Source organism: Rhincodon typus, chromosome 1, assembly GCF_021869965.1.
Source record: "Rhincodon typus isolate 14 chromosome 1, sRhiTyp1.1, whole genome shotgun sequence".
NCBI classification, from domain to species: Eukaryota; Metazoa; Chordata; class Chondrichthyes; order Orectolobiformes; family Rhincodontidae; genus Rhincodon; species Rhincodon typus.
The window spans coordinates 12856301-12873343 of NC_063332.1; the positions used below are offsets into that span (position 1 = coordinate 12856301).

At 41.8% G+C, this 17043-nt stretch overlaps 1 protein-coding gene across 1 annotated transcript in view; it reads left to right on the forward strand.

Annotated features, from left to right (window-relative positions):
- Nucleotides 1–17043, forward strand: part of atrn (attractin) — a 233320-nt gene that overhangs the window by 209967 nt on the left and 6310 nt on the right. The window contains exons 16-19 of the mRNA XM_048602194.1: nucleotides 2926–3111; nucleotides 8635–8856; nucleotides 9246–9383; nucleotides 13694–13787. Coding sequence (XP_048458151.1) covers nucleotides 2926–3111; nucleotides 8635–8856; nucleotides 9246–9383; nucleotides 13694–13787 — 640 coding nt within the window. The remainder of the gene's footprint in view (nucleotides 1–2925; nucleotides 3112–8634; nucleotides 8857–9245; nucleotides 9384–13693; nucleotides 13788–17043) is intronic.

Here is a 17043-nt window from a genome sequence, read left to right on the forward strand (position 1 = left end):
TTATTCTTATTCTTATTCTTATTCTTATTCTTATTCTTATTCTTATTAAAAAGTGATTTTAGATAGGGCTGGAGAATGGGACTAACTGGGTAGCTCTTTCAGGAGCCAGCACAGACACGATGGGCCAAATAGCCGCCTCCTGTGCTGTAACTTGTATTATGGGCTTAACTTATGAAGAGCAGTCAAGGATTTTGGGTCTGTACTCAAAAGTTTAGAGGGATTGGGGTGTAGCGGGAGGTGCGGGAGTCTCATTAAAAACTTACACAGTACTGAGTGACCTGGATAGAATGGACATGGCGATGTTTTCAATAACAGGTCAGATTAAGACCCAAGGGCACAGGCTGAGTGAAGGCACAACTCTTTGGAACTCAGATGAGGAATTTCTTCAGCTAGAGGGTGGTGAATCTGTGGAACCCATTGCCACAGAAGACTGTGGAGGCCAAGTCACCAAGTGTATTTAAGACAGAGATAAATAGATTCTTTATTAGTAAAGGGATCAAAGGTTATGGGGAGAAGGCAGGAGAATGGAGTTGAGAAACATGTCAGCCGTGATCAAATGGTGGGGCTGACTCTGGACCAAATGACCGAATTCTGATCTTATATCTTATGGTTTTCTGGAACATGCTACTCTGTGAAATTGTTACAAAAATGGTCTATAAGCTCATCATCCATGTTATCAGTGTCAATTTGATTCATTCAGTCTATCTTGAGATCAAGTACGATACTGCAGTTGCAAACTCTCTGGTTCGGACACAAATGTTAGTTAGGGGAAGGAGCTGAGTTTGTGGTGGGTGCAGAAGACCATGGCTTTGGTCTCCTTGATGTTTAATGGAACAATTTTTTGCTCATTTGTTTATGGATTTTGGATTAGGAGCTTGACAACTTGAAGACACAGGGATTTTGTCAAGTGGTGGTGAGCTAAAGCTAGGTGTCTTGGGTATAGTTATGATTTTGGATGATATCTCAGATCTAGCAGGTAGACAAAAAGTAGACTTCAGCAAAGCTTAGATGAGAAAAAAGACATTGACATCCATTCTCTGGCTCCGGTTGGATGGATAAGAATGGAATTAGGCAAGTGCAGTTCAACCTGGTTGAGTGATAATGGAGACACATTGGTAGAGGATGATATGATCGAGTTTGTGAAAGTCTCCAATCATGACCGCCAGTTCCTACTTATTTACTTGTTAGTTACAGCCTCAAAAACGTTTCTCAGATTTGTCAAGCTCTAGGTTTAGTTTTATATATTCTGGATATGTTTTGTATAAAGTTGCAATCTTAACCGACTTTTCTTTCGGAGGGGGTAAAAGAAAACTTGAATCAACTGACATTTTAGGAATGTCACGTTTTTGTAAAACAATTGCTGCCAGATGTCAATCTACGTCAGCACGTATTTGCTGAAAATGTCGCAAAGCTATTTTAATGGCTGAAAGACCGTGAAATTGGAGGGTTGTATTCGGATGAGTTTATGCCCAGAATGTGATAGGAATGTCTTTGAAAGTTTGAGAATGCGAACACTTTGTTGAGGAAAGTGGGAACTTGGCAGAGAAGCAGGAAATTACGTAGTGGTCAGATTTCTTCCTGACAGGCTTGTTTGTGCTATGAATTAATATATGCAAGCTTTAAGCTTTCAAATACAGAGTAACAGTATGCAATATAAATTTTCTTTTCATTGTCAGGACAGTTTTTCTTTTGATTTGTACAGGGTTGTATTATAGGCACTGTAATGACGTGTGGAAATGACAATGGAATTGTAAGTTGATGAAGACTTAGCATGAGGGACACTTTCTGTATGTTGTTCTGTTATTAGCAACATCAATCAAGAGGCATTGTTTAATGCTGGACCTATAAAATGTTTCATTTTCTTCTTGGAAAACCAATCATGAAGTCAAACCTGAGAACAACCATGATAATGGAAATAATAGCTTTGAGGGTCAAGCTGATCTCTAAATGTCTTTTCAGCATGAAAGCTTAGATTAAAAATGAGCTACTTCCATTGTAGGGAAAAATGTCAGTGTCAGCTGCTGTTGGAAAATGTATATACTTTGAAAGCTTTTCTCATCAATTTGGTCTGAGAAAAATGTAGCTTTTATTTTCTTGTCTCCTCTCCCACTCTTCACACATTAAAGCGAGCAAATTTAAACTGGTATTATTGAGAGACACAGAATTTACTTGAGATCCTTTTCCAGTCGAGGGTGATCACTGAACATCTATTTTTACGTCTCACATGGAAGATTTGGATGTTTATTCTGTAAATGCTAGTGAGTTACTGACATCTTGAAATCTCCCCATTATGGCTGGGCTCCTGAAAGCTCAAATCTCTGGAAATGTTGATGCTGTCAATGGTAGATATTTGGGAATAATACAGGAACAGTCTCAAGTAGACCTTGATCAATTTTTAATTTGGAAAATAAATCCAATTTATAATTAACAAACGGATGTGAAGGTGAGCATATGCCATTAAAATAGTTATAAATTGAGCTTTAAAGCTAATTAATCCCTCAAGGTGTGTTTACAGATTATTTCAATTGCTCTTTTCCAGTGCTTGCTTTGTGATCAGACGATCATGTTGGGTTTGACACAAATTTGTTTACAGTTACTAGCTTGTAAGTCTGTGCTGCACAATTCAGTGAACGTGATTTGATTTGATTTATTATTGTCACGTTCCGAGGTACAGTGATAAGTTTTGTTTTGCGTGCAGTACAGGCAGATCATAACCATACAAAATGTATACGGTAGTAGGCATGATAGGCACTGGTTTGGTGTGGAGAAGGAAAGGGGATTTTGGAAAAGTTTTGCCACTGGGAGTTTTTAAACAATGGAGTTGAGGTTTATTCTAACCATCAACTGAGAAAGATGAATGAAGATGAAAAGAAAACTGGAACTTAAAATGCCACTGAAATTAAAGTGTTACCTCTTCAATTATAGCGAACCACAGTGCGAAGCAGTGCCGCACACCTTGTGCGTTGAGAACAACCTGCACTGAATGCACCGGTGGCAACTCTGAGTGTATGTGGTGCAGCAACATGAAGCAGTGTGTGGATGCAAATGCGTATGTGCCATCCTTTCCATTTGGCCAGTGTATGGAGTGGTACACGAAGAACAGTTGTCAAGGTGAGTAAAATTTAATCTCTTTCTGTCTTGTTATTATTTACAATGCTTTACGTACCTCAGGTTTGATGATTTTTAATTGTGGGCAGCTTGAAACTTTTTGTTCATCCAGTGGGTTTTTAAAATCTTCACTGATCCAATCACGAAATTTAATTGTCTTAGAAATAATAATGAATTTTATTTGCTTGAAATTTGTTTTCATGCACACCAAAAAGTGTGAACATATTTGTTCCTTACTTGATTTGTTTTGGTAAGTATAACGTGGAGGTACAGGATGCACTTTTGAAATTTGGAAGTGGCGTAAAAACTGGAAATGTGATAAATAATAAGGAAGATGGTAGTAAACTTTAAAATGACTTTCACATACAGGTGAACTGGGTTCACAGATGGCAAATTAAGATTAACACATGAAAATTTGTGGTGACACACCTTGGTGGGAGGAATAAGGAGACAACAATACATAGTAAATTCTGATTTTGACAAGATGAAAAGTGACCTGGAGATGTTTTTGCACAACGCTTTAATGGTGGTAGGGCAGTTTAACAAATCAGTTGTCCTGGTTATTATCAACAGAGACATAACATGCAGTATAGAAGCTTGGATGCTAGTCTGAGCTCAGTGTAAGCATTCGTTAAACTCTGGTTGAAGTCTGATGTGAATTTCTGAACACTACCCTTCAAAAGGGCATTTTAAGGCTTTGGAGAGCATGTACAAGAGATTTCTAAAAGTTTTTGAGTTGTGGAATTGTACTTATGTGGATCAGATTTAAGAATCTGATGGTGTTTTACAGTAGGGCAAACTGGAATGTAGTTAAAAGATGTTTAAAGTGATGACAAAACTCACTAAATATGGTTTCTAATGATTAAAGCATTGATAAGGACATAAGACAAAACAGCGGAAGTAGCCCATTCAGCATATTGAGTCTACTGTGCCAGTCAGTGAGATCATGGGTAATTTGATAATCCTGAACTCCACATTGTGCCTTTTCCCCATAATCTTTGATTTTCCTGCTAATTCAAAATCTGTTTTTCTCACCTTTGAATAAAGTAAGTGACCTGACCTCTACCACCCTCTGTGGTAAAGAATTCTAGATTCACTACTTGGAGAGAAGAAATTCCTCCTCATCTCTGTTTTAAATGTGTAATCACTTATTCTGAGATTACGCTTTCTCGTCTGAGGCTTCCTCACAAGGGGAAACAACTTCCCTGCATCTGCCCTGTCAAGTCCCGTCAACTTGTCTGTTGCAACAAGGTCATCTATCATTCTTCTAAACTCCAATGAATACAAGTCCAATCTACTCAAACTCTTCTCATAAAATAATTCTCCATACCTGTTATCACCCTGGTGAACCTTCTCTGGAATGTCTGTAATGCCAGCATATCTTTGCTTAGAAAAGGGGACCAAAACTGTTCTGTGTTTCAGATGTGGTCGGACTAATGCCTTACGTAGTTTTAGCTAAATATATCATTTTTATACTCCATTCCCTTGAAAATAAAAGTTAACATTCCATTTGTCTCCTTGTTAACTAATAAACTTCTATGGTAGCTTTCTGTGGTTTTTGCACAAGGACTCCCAAATCCTTCTGTGCAGTAGTTTTCTGCAGCCTTTCTCCAATTTTGTAACATTCGCTTCTCTGTTCTTCATGCTAAAGTGTATAAACTCACATGTTGCACATTATATTCGATCTGTCAGGTTTCTGCTTAGCTTGTCTAAATCCTTCTGTCGACTCTGTCATCCTCACCACTTGTATTCTTTCCTACTTTCGTGTCATCTGCAATCTTGACTATAGTAAATTCACTTCACTCATCCATATTATTAATATACATTATAAACAGTTGTGGTTTCAGCACTGATCCCTGTGGCACTCCACAAGTTGCAGGTTTTTCCTCACCTTATTCCAACTCTGTCTTCCATTAGTTAGTCCAGGCAGACTGAACATGATTGGTGAAAGTAAAATTAACTTAGCGCAATTTATTGGAGCTTTTTGCAAAGATAATATTTGCTGTGGATGAAGGGGAGCTTTGTGGATGTACTTTACATGGATTTTCCGAAGGCACTTGGTAGGATGCCTTCCTGTTGTGGAATATTTTGGATACGTTTCCTGTTGTGGAAAATAAATGGTCGTGACATAGGCATTGACATCAACGTGCAAAGAAGGTTCGTGAACTAACAGGGTACAGAATGGATGTAAGTGGGTTATTTTCTGGTTCAAGGGCCAGTGGCATAATTTTGACATGTTAAAAAATTCAATTGCTCTGTATCCGCTACACTCTGAGAAAGAGACTTCCGTAGATGAATAACCAACTTCAAGAGCATATTTTTCCTCATGTTAAATGAGAGACACTTGTCTAAAACAAAAACATTGTCCGTTTAGTTTTAGCGTGTGCCTCAAGGGGAAACATCTTATCAGTATTCACCCCAATATTTCTCTTCAGGATGATCTATACTTCATAGAACATGAGTCCTGCAGAAGAACAGCCCCTCCAGCATACCCTGTCTGTGATGACCATGTTACTCTGTTAAACTAGTGCCACCTACTTGCACATGGTCTGTATCCCTCTGTTCCCTGCCTGTTCACGTATCTGTCTAAATGCTGCTTCAGCACTGCTACCATGTCTGCTACTTCCTCTGGCGTCAGATTCTAGGCACCTACTACCAACTGTGTAAATAAAAAAAAAACTTACCTTGCACATCTCCTATAAACTTTCTCAGATAGCAAGAACTGCAGATGCTGGAGTCCGAGATAACGAAGTGTGGAGCTGGAGGAACGCTGCAGGCCAGGCAGCATCAGGAGAGCGAGAAAGTTGACGTTTCGGGTCAGGACCCTTTTTCTGAAGAAGGATCTGCTGTGTTCCTCCAGCTCCACACTTTGTTATCTTGTAAACTTTCTCCTCACCTTAAACCTATAAATAAGTTTGCCTCTGTTTTCTAAAGTCCAACAGATACAAGTTCAACCTGTTGAGCTTTTCCTTTTAAGACAACCCTTTCATCCCTGCAGACAGGCAAGTGAATCTGTTCTGCACCTTGTATCTTGCTGATGGAAACGGTTTTTCCTCATTTATTCTCACTGTAACTCCTCCGTTTTGTAAACCAGTTGTATCTCATCTTGACCACCTTGTGTGTGTGGAGAACAATCTCAGCTTTTCTGATTTCTCTGCAAAATTGAAGTATTCACCCCTAATATTATTTTGATAAATTTCAGCAACCACTCCAAGCTTGTAAATATTCGTAATAATTAAATGAATCAGTGTTGCAGTTTTGTTGCAACAAACACAGTACGTAACGATTTTACATTCCCTTGCTCTAAAATATTGCTGCTCAGCATTATAGATTTCAGCTTTTTATACTAGCAATCATCTTACAAGTAGATTGATCCACAGGCATACTGTTTACCCTGTAGCCAAATAAATTAATGTTTTAGGAGATTTATTTCACACAACTTGCTTTTCGCTACCTACCTTGAATGTTTAACTTGCAAATGTCTGTTATTTTGTTCTTCCGTTTGACGTAGAATTTTAAACCACTCATTATTACAACTCATTACTGCTAGCTGCATGCTTAATGACTTTGTCTTCCTCTTTGATGCTGGTTAGTGCCTTACCTACTGGTACAAGCAAAATAATATAACGTTAAAAATCATTTAACATAGGTCAAGATAAGTTTTTTTTTTAGTGGTTGAGTCAGCTAAGAATTTGTCATTTGTGCTATTTTGTGGTAAATGCGAACCTTTTATTTTCCTTTTCCTCCCATTTTCTTTAGTTGAACTTTTCCACCTTTGATCATGATTCAAAGCTTTCCTTGCATACCAGTTCAGGAACCCTCCTTGTTGTCAAGACAGAACTAGACATGGCAGTGCTTAGCTTCTACCTCTAATGGCTGCTATCACTGTGGTTTCATTACAGGTATAAGCTCCCCGAATCCTACATGATACGGATGGGTCTCCGAGGCCGAGTGATGTTTGGTGGTGCCCTGACAATATGCAACTGCACCCATTTGAAGCATTTTACTCGGTTTCAACCTTCATTTCTATGCAGTTGGCCTTAATGTAGCAGCTTTTCCTGAATGAGAACACACAATTTCCTATGTGTAATTTTATACAAGTTGTAGATGTAGATTTTTAAATTTTGTACATGTTACACACCACCAAAGTTAGCAAAGTTCAATTATCACAAGTAAACATATAATTAAAAATGCAATAAGGGAATTCTGGCAAATGTTTTTCACAATATTGGACATTTAATGCAGCCTCAGAATAAGTGGCTTTGCTGCTTCCCTTAACATAAGTTTTCTTTGAAGTTTGATGCATTTGGACATTCTGATTTTTAAAGAGGTTGATTTTATTTTCTTATTGTCCACTAAATTTTGTGCTCAGTGTGAATGATATTACTGCAGAAATGGGATTCTAATATGCGCACCTGGGTGGTAATTGGATTCATGTTATACAACATTAATAAGCTCCAACTGAAGTCTGTTGTGCCATGTCCATTTATTTCACACCTGTTGCATAACTTCTTATGGTGAGATTGTCAGAATAAATTAAGAGGAAGCAGAGGTGATAAAATCGTAACTCCAGACTTGTGCTCTCAGGAACAAGGATTCAAATCCCACTCTACCAGATGGTGAAATTTACATTGAAGAAGAAATCTGGAATACAGAGCTGGCCTATTAGTGAACACTGTCATTAAAATCCCATCTGGTTCACTAATGTCCTCGAGGGAAGCAAATTTTTTTACTCAATCATGGGTATCATTGGCTGGCCAGCATCATTGCCCATCCCTAGCTGCCCTTGAATTGAGTGCCTTGCTAGGCTATTTCAGAAGGCAGTTGAAACTCAGCCACATTGCTGACCATGTAGGCCAGACCAGGTGAGGATGCCAGAATTCCCTCTGTCAGTAAGTCAGATGGGTTTTTCTGACAATTGACAATGTTTTCATGGTCATTCGTAGATTCTTAATTCTAGATTTTTTACTTTATTGAGCTCAAATTCCACTATTTGCAGGATTCGAGCCTGGGAGTCCCCAGAACAGTAGCTGAATTTCTGGATTAATAGTCGAGCAATAGAACATAAATAGGTCCTAAATAAGACCTCTCCTCCCCGTAAGTCTGCCACACTTACTTGATCTGGCCTACACATGACTCCAGACACACAGCAAAGTGACTGCCCTCTGACTGCCCTCTAACTGCCCTCTGCACATTTAGGATTGGGCAATAAATGCTGGCCTAAGCAGCAACACCTGTCTCCTGTGAATGAATTTTAAAAACAAGGATATTTTAAGAAACATCTCCTTTCTTAAAGCACTTGACAACAGCCTTCTTTGATACCTACCTTCTTCTACCATCTCCTTTTGGCTAGGTGTCAATTCTTGTCTTAGTTTGTTCTCAAATCCTTTTGGGTATTTTTTTATTTCTGAATGCTCTCTGTCCTCACACACAAACTCTGTGCTCTTGTATGAGGATAGTTTGTGGATCACAGCTAATGGTCAAAACAGGATGAGTATGTAATGTATGTCTTTTCTGTTGTCTTAGCTGAAAATTGTTCCGGTTATCGAACATGCAGTGACTGCTTGGAGCAGCCAGGATGCGGATGGTGTACTGACCCCAGCAATACAGGCAAGGGACAGTGTATAGAAGGATCTTATCGAGGACCAGTGAAAATACCTGCAACAAATAGTCCTTATGTACCAGTTTTGAATGTCAGCATGTGCCCAGCAGAAACAAAATACAACTGGTCCTTTATCCAGTGTCCAGGTTAGTAAAACACCCTTCACACATGTAGTGATTGTAACAAGGTCAGCCAGGTGGTCAGTAGAGAAAGCGAGTTTCTTGATTGTGGCTGTTAATCTGGTCCAATCCGGGAGTCCTGGCTGACAGATAAGAACAGAAGTGTCAGGCATGCTGTTTACTCCGAGAGCTGGATCAAGGTCAGGAACTCCATACATGTAAAGAAAATGTGACTTTGTGATGGATACTGGCCTGTTTGGAGTTATTTCAACAAACAAATAGAAAGTATTTCTTCACATACATTTTCTTTTGGATCAAATATACAAGATGCTTTGGAGGGTGAAATATTATATTGACTGGCATTTGTCGTTTTGTATCTCTCAGGGTGTGAAACCATTTTGTTTTGTTTCCCTTAGCTTGTCAGTGTAATGGCCATTGCAAGTGTGTTAATGAAAGCATCTGTGAAAAATGTGAAGACTTAACAACTGGCAAACGCTGTGAAACATGCATCTCTGGTTATTATGGAGATCCTACAAATGGAGGGAGTTGCCAATGTAAGTGTCAATGACAAGTTTTTCATTTCTGTCAATTTCCACATTTGCCAAAATGCTGACTCCTGGGGTATAGTTCCACAGGTGCTTTCTACCCTGTGGTGAAATGAAGATAACCATTCTTCCTTTCTGAGGTATCATAACGACTATACGCCAGATGATTCTGGCAGTTGAATCTGATGTATTTATTACTCAAGATCTCCTGACATATTTGAGCCATTGAGAAATAATTGAGAAATAGTTAGTTTGCATTATTTATTCCACTGTTTTGTTTTTAGTTAAGATGAATGCCATCCACTTGTTCAAAAACAAAGTTTCTGGAAAAGCTCAGCAGGTCTGGTAGCATCTGTGAAGGAAAAAACAGTTAACGTTTCAGGTCCGGTGACCCTTCCTCAGGACTGATGGTGGCTGGGAAAACATCAGTTTATATGCAGAAAAAAGGGGAGGGGGATGGGGTAGGGAGTAAATGATAGGATAGAGCCTAAAGAGAAAGAAGAGCAGTTGGACAGACAAAGAGTTGATAATGATCAGGCTGGGAGGGTGAATAGTTGTTAATGGGGACAGTTAGTAACTAATAATAGGTAGTGTGTAATGGCAAGCTATGTGGTAACAAGACCTGGTGTGTGGGGTAGGGGGCTAGGACATGGGAGAGTTTAGGCCCTAAAATTATTGAACTCGATATTGAGTCCAGAGGGCTGCAGGGTCCCCATGCGGAAAATGAGGTGTTGTTCTTCTAGCTTGCGTTGAGCTTCGGTAGAACACTGCAGCAAGCCAGACATGGAGACGTGTTGGCCAGGGAACAGGGTGGTATGTTAAAGTGGCAGGCAACGGGTAGTTCAGGGTCTTTTTGGTGAGCAGAACGTAGATGTTCTGCGAAGCGGTCACCTAGTCTATGCTTTGTTTCCCCAATGTCGAGGAGACCCCATTGAGAGCAGCGAATGCAGTAGACTAGATTCTGGGAAGTGCAGGTGAAGTGTTGCTTCACCTGGAAGGTATGCTCAGGCCCTTGGATACCGAGGAGGGAGGAGGTAAATGGGCAAGTGTTACACCTTCGCCGGTTACAGGGGAGGGTGCTGTAGGACTGTTGGGGGTGAAGGAAGTGTGGACCAGAGTGTCCTGGAGGGAACGGTCCCTGTGGAAGGTGGACAAGAGAGGGGATGGGAATGTGTGTCTGGGGGTGGCGGAAATGGCACCTGATCTTCTGGATGTGGTTGCTAGTGGGATGGTAGCTAAGGACAAGGGGAACCCTATCACTGTTGCGGGAGGAAAGAGAAGGGGTGAGGGCGGAAGTGCGGAAGATGGGTCAGACCTGGTTGAGGGCCCTGTCGACCACAGAGCTGGGGAGTCCTCGGTTTAGGAAGAAGGTGGACATTTCGGAGGCTCCCTTGTCGAAGATGGGCTCATCTGAACATGTACGACGGAGACGGAGGAACTGAGAGAATGGGACGGGGTCTTTACAGGAAGTGGGTGTGAGGATGTATAGTCCAGGTAGCTGTGGGAGTCAGTGGATTTGCAGTGGATATTAGTGACCAGTCTATCCCCAGAAATGGAAACAGAAATGTCGAGGAAGGAAACAGAGGAGTCAGTTTAGACCAGGTGAAAGTGAGGGCAGGGTGAAAATTGGAGGCAAAATTGATGTTTTCCAATTCTGGACGAGAGAGGGAAGCTACACTGATGATATCATCAGTGTATTGGAGAAAGAGTTGTGGGTGGGGGGCTGGAATAGGACTGGAACAAGGAATGTTCCACGTACCTCACGAAGAGACAGGCATAACTAGGGCCCATGTGGGTACCCATGGCAATCCCTCTTCGCTGAGGAAAATGAGAAGAGTTAAAAGAGAAGTTGTTGAGGGTGAGGACGGGCTCGGCCAAGCGAAGAAGGGTGGTGGTAGGTGGGGATGGTTCAGGTCTTTGCTGCAGGAAGAAGCAGAGAGCCTGAAGACCCTCCTGGTGGGGAATGGATGTGTAAAGGGATTGCACATCCATAACACCTCCTTCAGTGTCCATACGCCTCCAATTTTGGCGTCATCTGCAAACTCACTAACCGTACCTACTAAGTTCACATCTAAATTATTTATATAAATGACGAAAAGCAATGAACCCAGCACCGATCCTTGTATGATCTAGATGTTTGTATGAAGGGGGCACTTTGAAAGTTTGTGGGTGAAATAAAACTTAGGACAGTTGTAAAGTGTGAGGAGTACTGTGTAGAACTTGAGAGGTACATGAGTTGGTGGAGTAGACAGATGGTTTGCATATCAAGTTCAATGCAGAGAAGTCTGAGGTGATACACCTCAGTACAAGGATCATGGTGAGACTGTATAAAAAAGGAGGTACTATTCTTAAGGGTATGCGAGAGGGAGACTGGGTATGTTTATGCAAGTAATTAAAGGTGGCAGGACAGTGAGAAAATTGATGATAAAGCATACAGTATTCTAAGCTTCATAACTAAAGACATCAGATTATTGAAACTGCATAACCATCCGGTCTGGGTGATAAAAGTAACATCGGGATGTTTTCCCGAGCTGTCTGTTGTCGCCTCTTTCCACTGAAATCTCTTATGCTAATTCTGTTCTCCCTGCAGGAGTTAGCTTTTGCACGTGATTTAGGGTAATCTCTTACGTAGAATCATCCCTTCAATGTCATACCCATTCGTCTGTTAAAAGAATATTTGGATATTATGCTCCCAAAGCCAGTCTGTAATATTTTTGCTGAGGTTTTATGATGTTCCAACTTCTATGGAATTGACTATGTAATATGTTGACATATTGGCATAGTTTTAATCTGACCTTCGCTTGATGAATAAAGTATGGCATTTATTGCAGTCTCTATAGTCCCAGAGGCACATAGGGCTGCTCTCTCAAGAGAGAGATGACTGCGGGTGCTTTAACCTAAGGGCCAGGTGAGGAGAGAGGTTGAGGGAAGAGTTCTTCGTGGTAACCTCAGCCATTTTGGGAAGGTAAAAGTTGTCATAGTCCCAGAGGATTATAGAGAAATGACTGGTGGTGAGTTTAACCTGAGGGTCACCACGCCTCTGGCAAAGGGAGAGCTAGAGAAGATGGAACTTTCACGGTAGCCTCAGCCAGCATGGGAAATGAACACACACTGTTGATATCACTCTGTATTGTAAACTGGCCATCCAACCAACTGAGCTAACTGACTCCCTCTGAAGCATCATCCCATGTTGGAAAATGATTAATCAATGGCCATTTCAATTGAATTCCTGAAACTGGAGATTCTTCTTTATTAGACCAAGATATATTCAAGCTGATTAATAGATGAGCATGCTCAACTGGATGGTGCAGTGAGGTAGCTCGTTGTTATTTCATTTCTTCACATTTTGAATCAGTTCAGAATGGTCAAGAATCTCCTCTCTGAAAGGAGCATCAATGAGATGAACTGTGGTATTCTCAACCTGGCTACAAGCCTAAAGTGGCCCACGAATCTCTACCTTTTACTTTATTAAGTTGGTGTGAAAAATGGAACTGGTGCATCATGAGATTCTTTGCTGAATTTAGGGTTGAGGACTATTTCGAACGTGGTCTATTTTGGCCTCTTTTCACATTGCTCAACTCTTTCCATATTCCAAATCACAGCTCAGCTCAGCTACTGCTGGAACTCTACTTCTGGCCCTCCTTACTTGAAAACTCAACTATTCTGACACACTCTTGACTGCTTTTGCTCAGTTTACTTTCTGTAAATTTAAGCTCACTCAAAACTCTGTCAGTTTTAACTCATGGCCAGTCCTTTTGAGCGATCATCCTTGTGCCTGCTGACTTAGATTTGCTGTCGGTTAAGCATTGTATTTACTTTAAAATTCTCATCCTTGTTTTCACATCCCTTTGTGGCCTCACCCTTCCTTATCTCCTCCAGCCCACAAACCTCTGATATTTCTGCACTCCTCAAATTCTGGCCTCTTAGTCATTTGCAGTTATTATTTCTCCACCTGGCTGGCCTGCATTTGCCAAGGCCCCAGGCTCTGGTAATCCTTCTGTAAACCTCTCTACCTCCCTACGTTACTCTTCTCCTCTAAAACACACATTAAAACCTATCTTCTTAACAAAGCTTTTTCTTATCTGACCTTAGAGCTTCTCGTATGAATCACTGTTGTTCTTTGGTTTAATGCTGCTGTGAAGTGATAAGGGATATTTGATTATGTTAAAGGTGCTGTATACATGTAAGTTTTGTTTTGGTGCGTATAGCAAGGTCCTAAAGGTCCCCTTGCAAATTAGCCTTTTCCCATCGTAGATAAGTGGTTGTTTTTGTACTTTTTCACTTATGGCATTTATGATTCTGTTTACTGTTTCCCGCAGCTTGCAAATGCAACGGACACGCAACCATCTGCAATACCAAGACGGGAAAATGTTTCTGCACGACAAAAGGAATCAAAGGCGATAAGTGTCAACTGTAAGTTACATTCAGCGCTTTTTATGTGCAGACTGCTTTTGGTGCAAGTTTATGGCTGCTGCAAAATTTCCATATATTTCAGTTCCACTTTGTGACCATGACATTTTCAATTAATGAGCAAGCTAACACAATCAAATTGAGTGTTTGGAGAGTAATTTTAAAAACTCCTTGTATACTACAGGCATCTGTTGTTCTGAGATACAGAAAATAGAAGAGGATATTATTCAATTAATTTCTTTCTATTATGTAAATGCTTTGTTACTTTATTTAATCTTCTCATCCCAACATTGTTTTAAACTGTGTTTTATGTTAAGACCTTGTTCTGATGTAGAAATATCAGCAGAACAATCAAAGATTGAATGTAATGTACAGAGTTGAAGTTTTTAAAAAAAGTCTTTTATAGTCAGTGCAAAAGTAGTTATTTTCTTAACTGTCAGCATGGATATACTGTAGAATATATGTTATGAGGAAAGAAACTAGATGAGCATCCTACCACATATCTGCATAATCACTAGCATTATTTTTAAAATTCATTTTGTGGGATGTGGGTGTCGCTGGCTGGCCAGCATTTACACACCATGCCTAGTTGCCCTTGAGAAGATAGTGGTAAGCTGTCTTCTTGAACCGCTGCAGTCTACCTGCCGTGGGTTGACCGACAATGCCATGAGGGAGGGAATTCCAGGATTTTGACCCGGCGACAGTGAAGGAACAGCGATTATATTTCCAATTCAGGATGGTGAGTGGCATGAACGGGAACTTGAATGTGGTGGTGTTCTCATATATTTGCTGTCCTTGACTTTCTGGATGGAAGTGGTCGTGGGTTTGGAAGGTACTGTCTGAGAATCTTTGGCGAATTTCTGCAGTGCAACTTGTAGATAGTACATACTGCTGCTACTGAGCATCGGTGGTGGAAGGAGTGAATGTTTGTGGATGTAGTGCCAGTCAAGGGGGCTGCTTTGTTCTAGATGATGTCAAGCTTCTTGAGTGTTGTGGGGGCTGCACTCATTCCAGGCAAATGGGGAGTATTACTTCACACTCCTGACTCGTGCTTTTGAGGAGTTAGGAAATGAGTTGTTTACCACAGTATTCCTTGTCTCTGACCTGCTCTTGTAACCACTGCGTTCATGTAGTGAGTCCAGTTGAGCTTCTGATCAATGATCACTCCCAGGATGTTGATTGTGGGGGATTCAGTGATGGTAACACTAATGGATGTCAAGGGGCGGTGTTTGTCTTGTATTTTTGATGGTCATAGCCTGGCATTTGTGTGGTGTGAAAGTTCCATGCCACTTGTCAGCTCAAACCTGGATATTGTCCAGATCATGTTGCATTTGGACACAGACTGCTTCAATGTCTGAGGCGTCACGAATGGTGCTGAATGTTGTGCAATCATCAGCGAGCATCCCCACGTCTGACCTGATGATGGAGAGAAGGTCATTGATGAAGCAGCTGAAGATGGTTGGGCCAAGGACACCACCCTGAGGAACTCCTGCAGAGATGTCCTAGAGCTGAGGTGACTGACCTCCAACAACCATGACCATCTTCCTATGTGTCAGGTATGACTCCAACTACTGGAGCGTTTGCCTCCTGATACCCATTGATTCCAGTATTGTTAGGCTCCTTGATGCCACACTTGGTCAAACGCAGTCTGGATGTCAAGGGCTGTCACTCTCCCCTCACGTCTGGACTTCACCTCTTTTGTCCATGTTTGAACAAAGTCTGTAATGAGATCAGGAGCTGAGTGGCCCTGGCAGAACCCAAACTGGGCATCACTGAGCAGGTGCTGCTTGATAGCACTGATGATTGACACCTTCCATCACTTTACTGATCGAGAGTAGGCTGATGGGGCGGTAATTGGCTGGGTTGGATTTGTCCTGCTTTTTATGAACAGGACATTTGGGCAATTTTCCACATTGTTGGGTAGATACCAGTGTTGTAACTGTATGGGAAGAGCTTGGCTAGGGCAGCGTGTTCTGGAGTACAGGCCTTCAGTACTATTGCCGGAATGTTGTCAGAGCCCGTAGCCTTTGTAGTATCCAGTGTTTCCAACCGTTTCTTGATATCACGTGGAGTGAATCGAATTGGCTGAAGACTGGTATCTGTAATGCTGGGGACCTCGAGAGGAAGCCGAGGTGCGTCATCCATTTGGCACTTCTGTCTGAAGCTTGCTGTGAATGCTTCAGCCTGATTTGGCTCTGATGTGCTGAGCACCTCCATCAAGGATGGGGATATTTGTGGAGCCTCGTACTGCAGTGAGCTGTTCTATCATCCATCAACATTTGCGACTGGATGAGGCAGGATTGCAGAGCTTGGATCTGACCCAGCTATGCCTGCCTCTATCAGTTGTATCGAACAGTCCCTCTTCATTATGTACGCTGGTACCGTTCCCCACCTTTCTGTTGCTCCGTCGATTTGCTGCATCCTGCACCCAGGCTGAACTGGAGCAGTTCATCAACTTCTCCAGTAAATTCCACCCTGCCCTCAAGTTCACTTGGTCTAACACCTCTCTCCCCTTTCTTGACCTCTCCATTTCCATTTCTGGTGACAGTTTATAGACCGACATTTACTATAAATCCATAGACTGCTATAACTACCTCAACCACACCTCCTCACACCCTGTATCCTGCATAAACTTCATCCCGTTTTCTCAATTCCGCCATCTCTGTTGCATTTGCTGTGATGAGGGGGCGTTCTATTCCCAAGCATCCCAGATGTCATCTGAGTTCAAACAATGTTCTTTCCCCCGTCCTGTCGTCCAGACAGCCCTTCGCCATGCCTTCTCTATTCCCCGCTCCACAGCTCGAAACAATTTCGCCCCCCCCCAACCCCTTATCCTCACTTTCCACCCCACCAGCCTCCGCATCCAACGAATCATCCTCAAACACTTCTGCCAACTCCACTCCCCGCCCCTCTCTGCCTTCTGCAAGGGCCATTCCCTTTGCCACTCCTTAATTCATGCTACACTCTCCACCAACCACTCTACTCCACCCCACTGTACCTTCCCCTGTAACCGTGAAAGATGCAACACCTGCCTGCACACCAACTCCCTTGTCTCCATTCAGGGCCCTAAACAGTCCTTCCAGCTGAGGGGGTTTCACCTGCTTCTCCTCCAAACTAGTGTACTACATCTGCTGCCCCCGATGCGGTCTTCTCTACATCGGTAAGACCAAACGTAGACTAGGTGACCGTTTCGCCGAGCATCTTTGCCTGGCCCATAATGACCAGCCTAACCTCCCAGTCGCTGCCCATTGCACCCCCC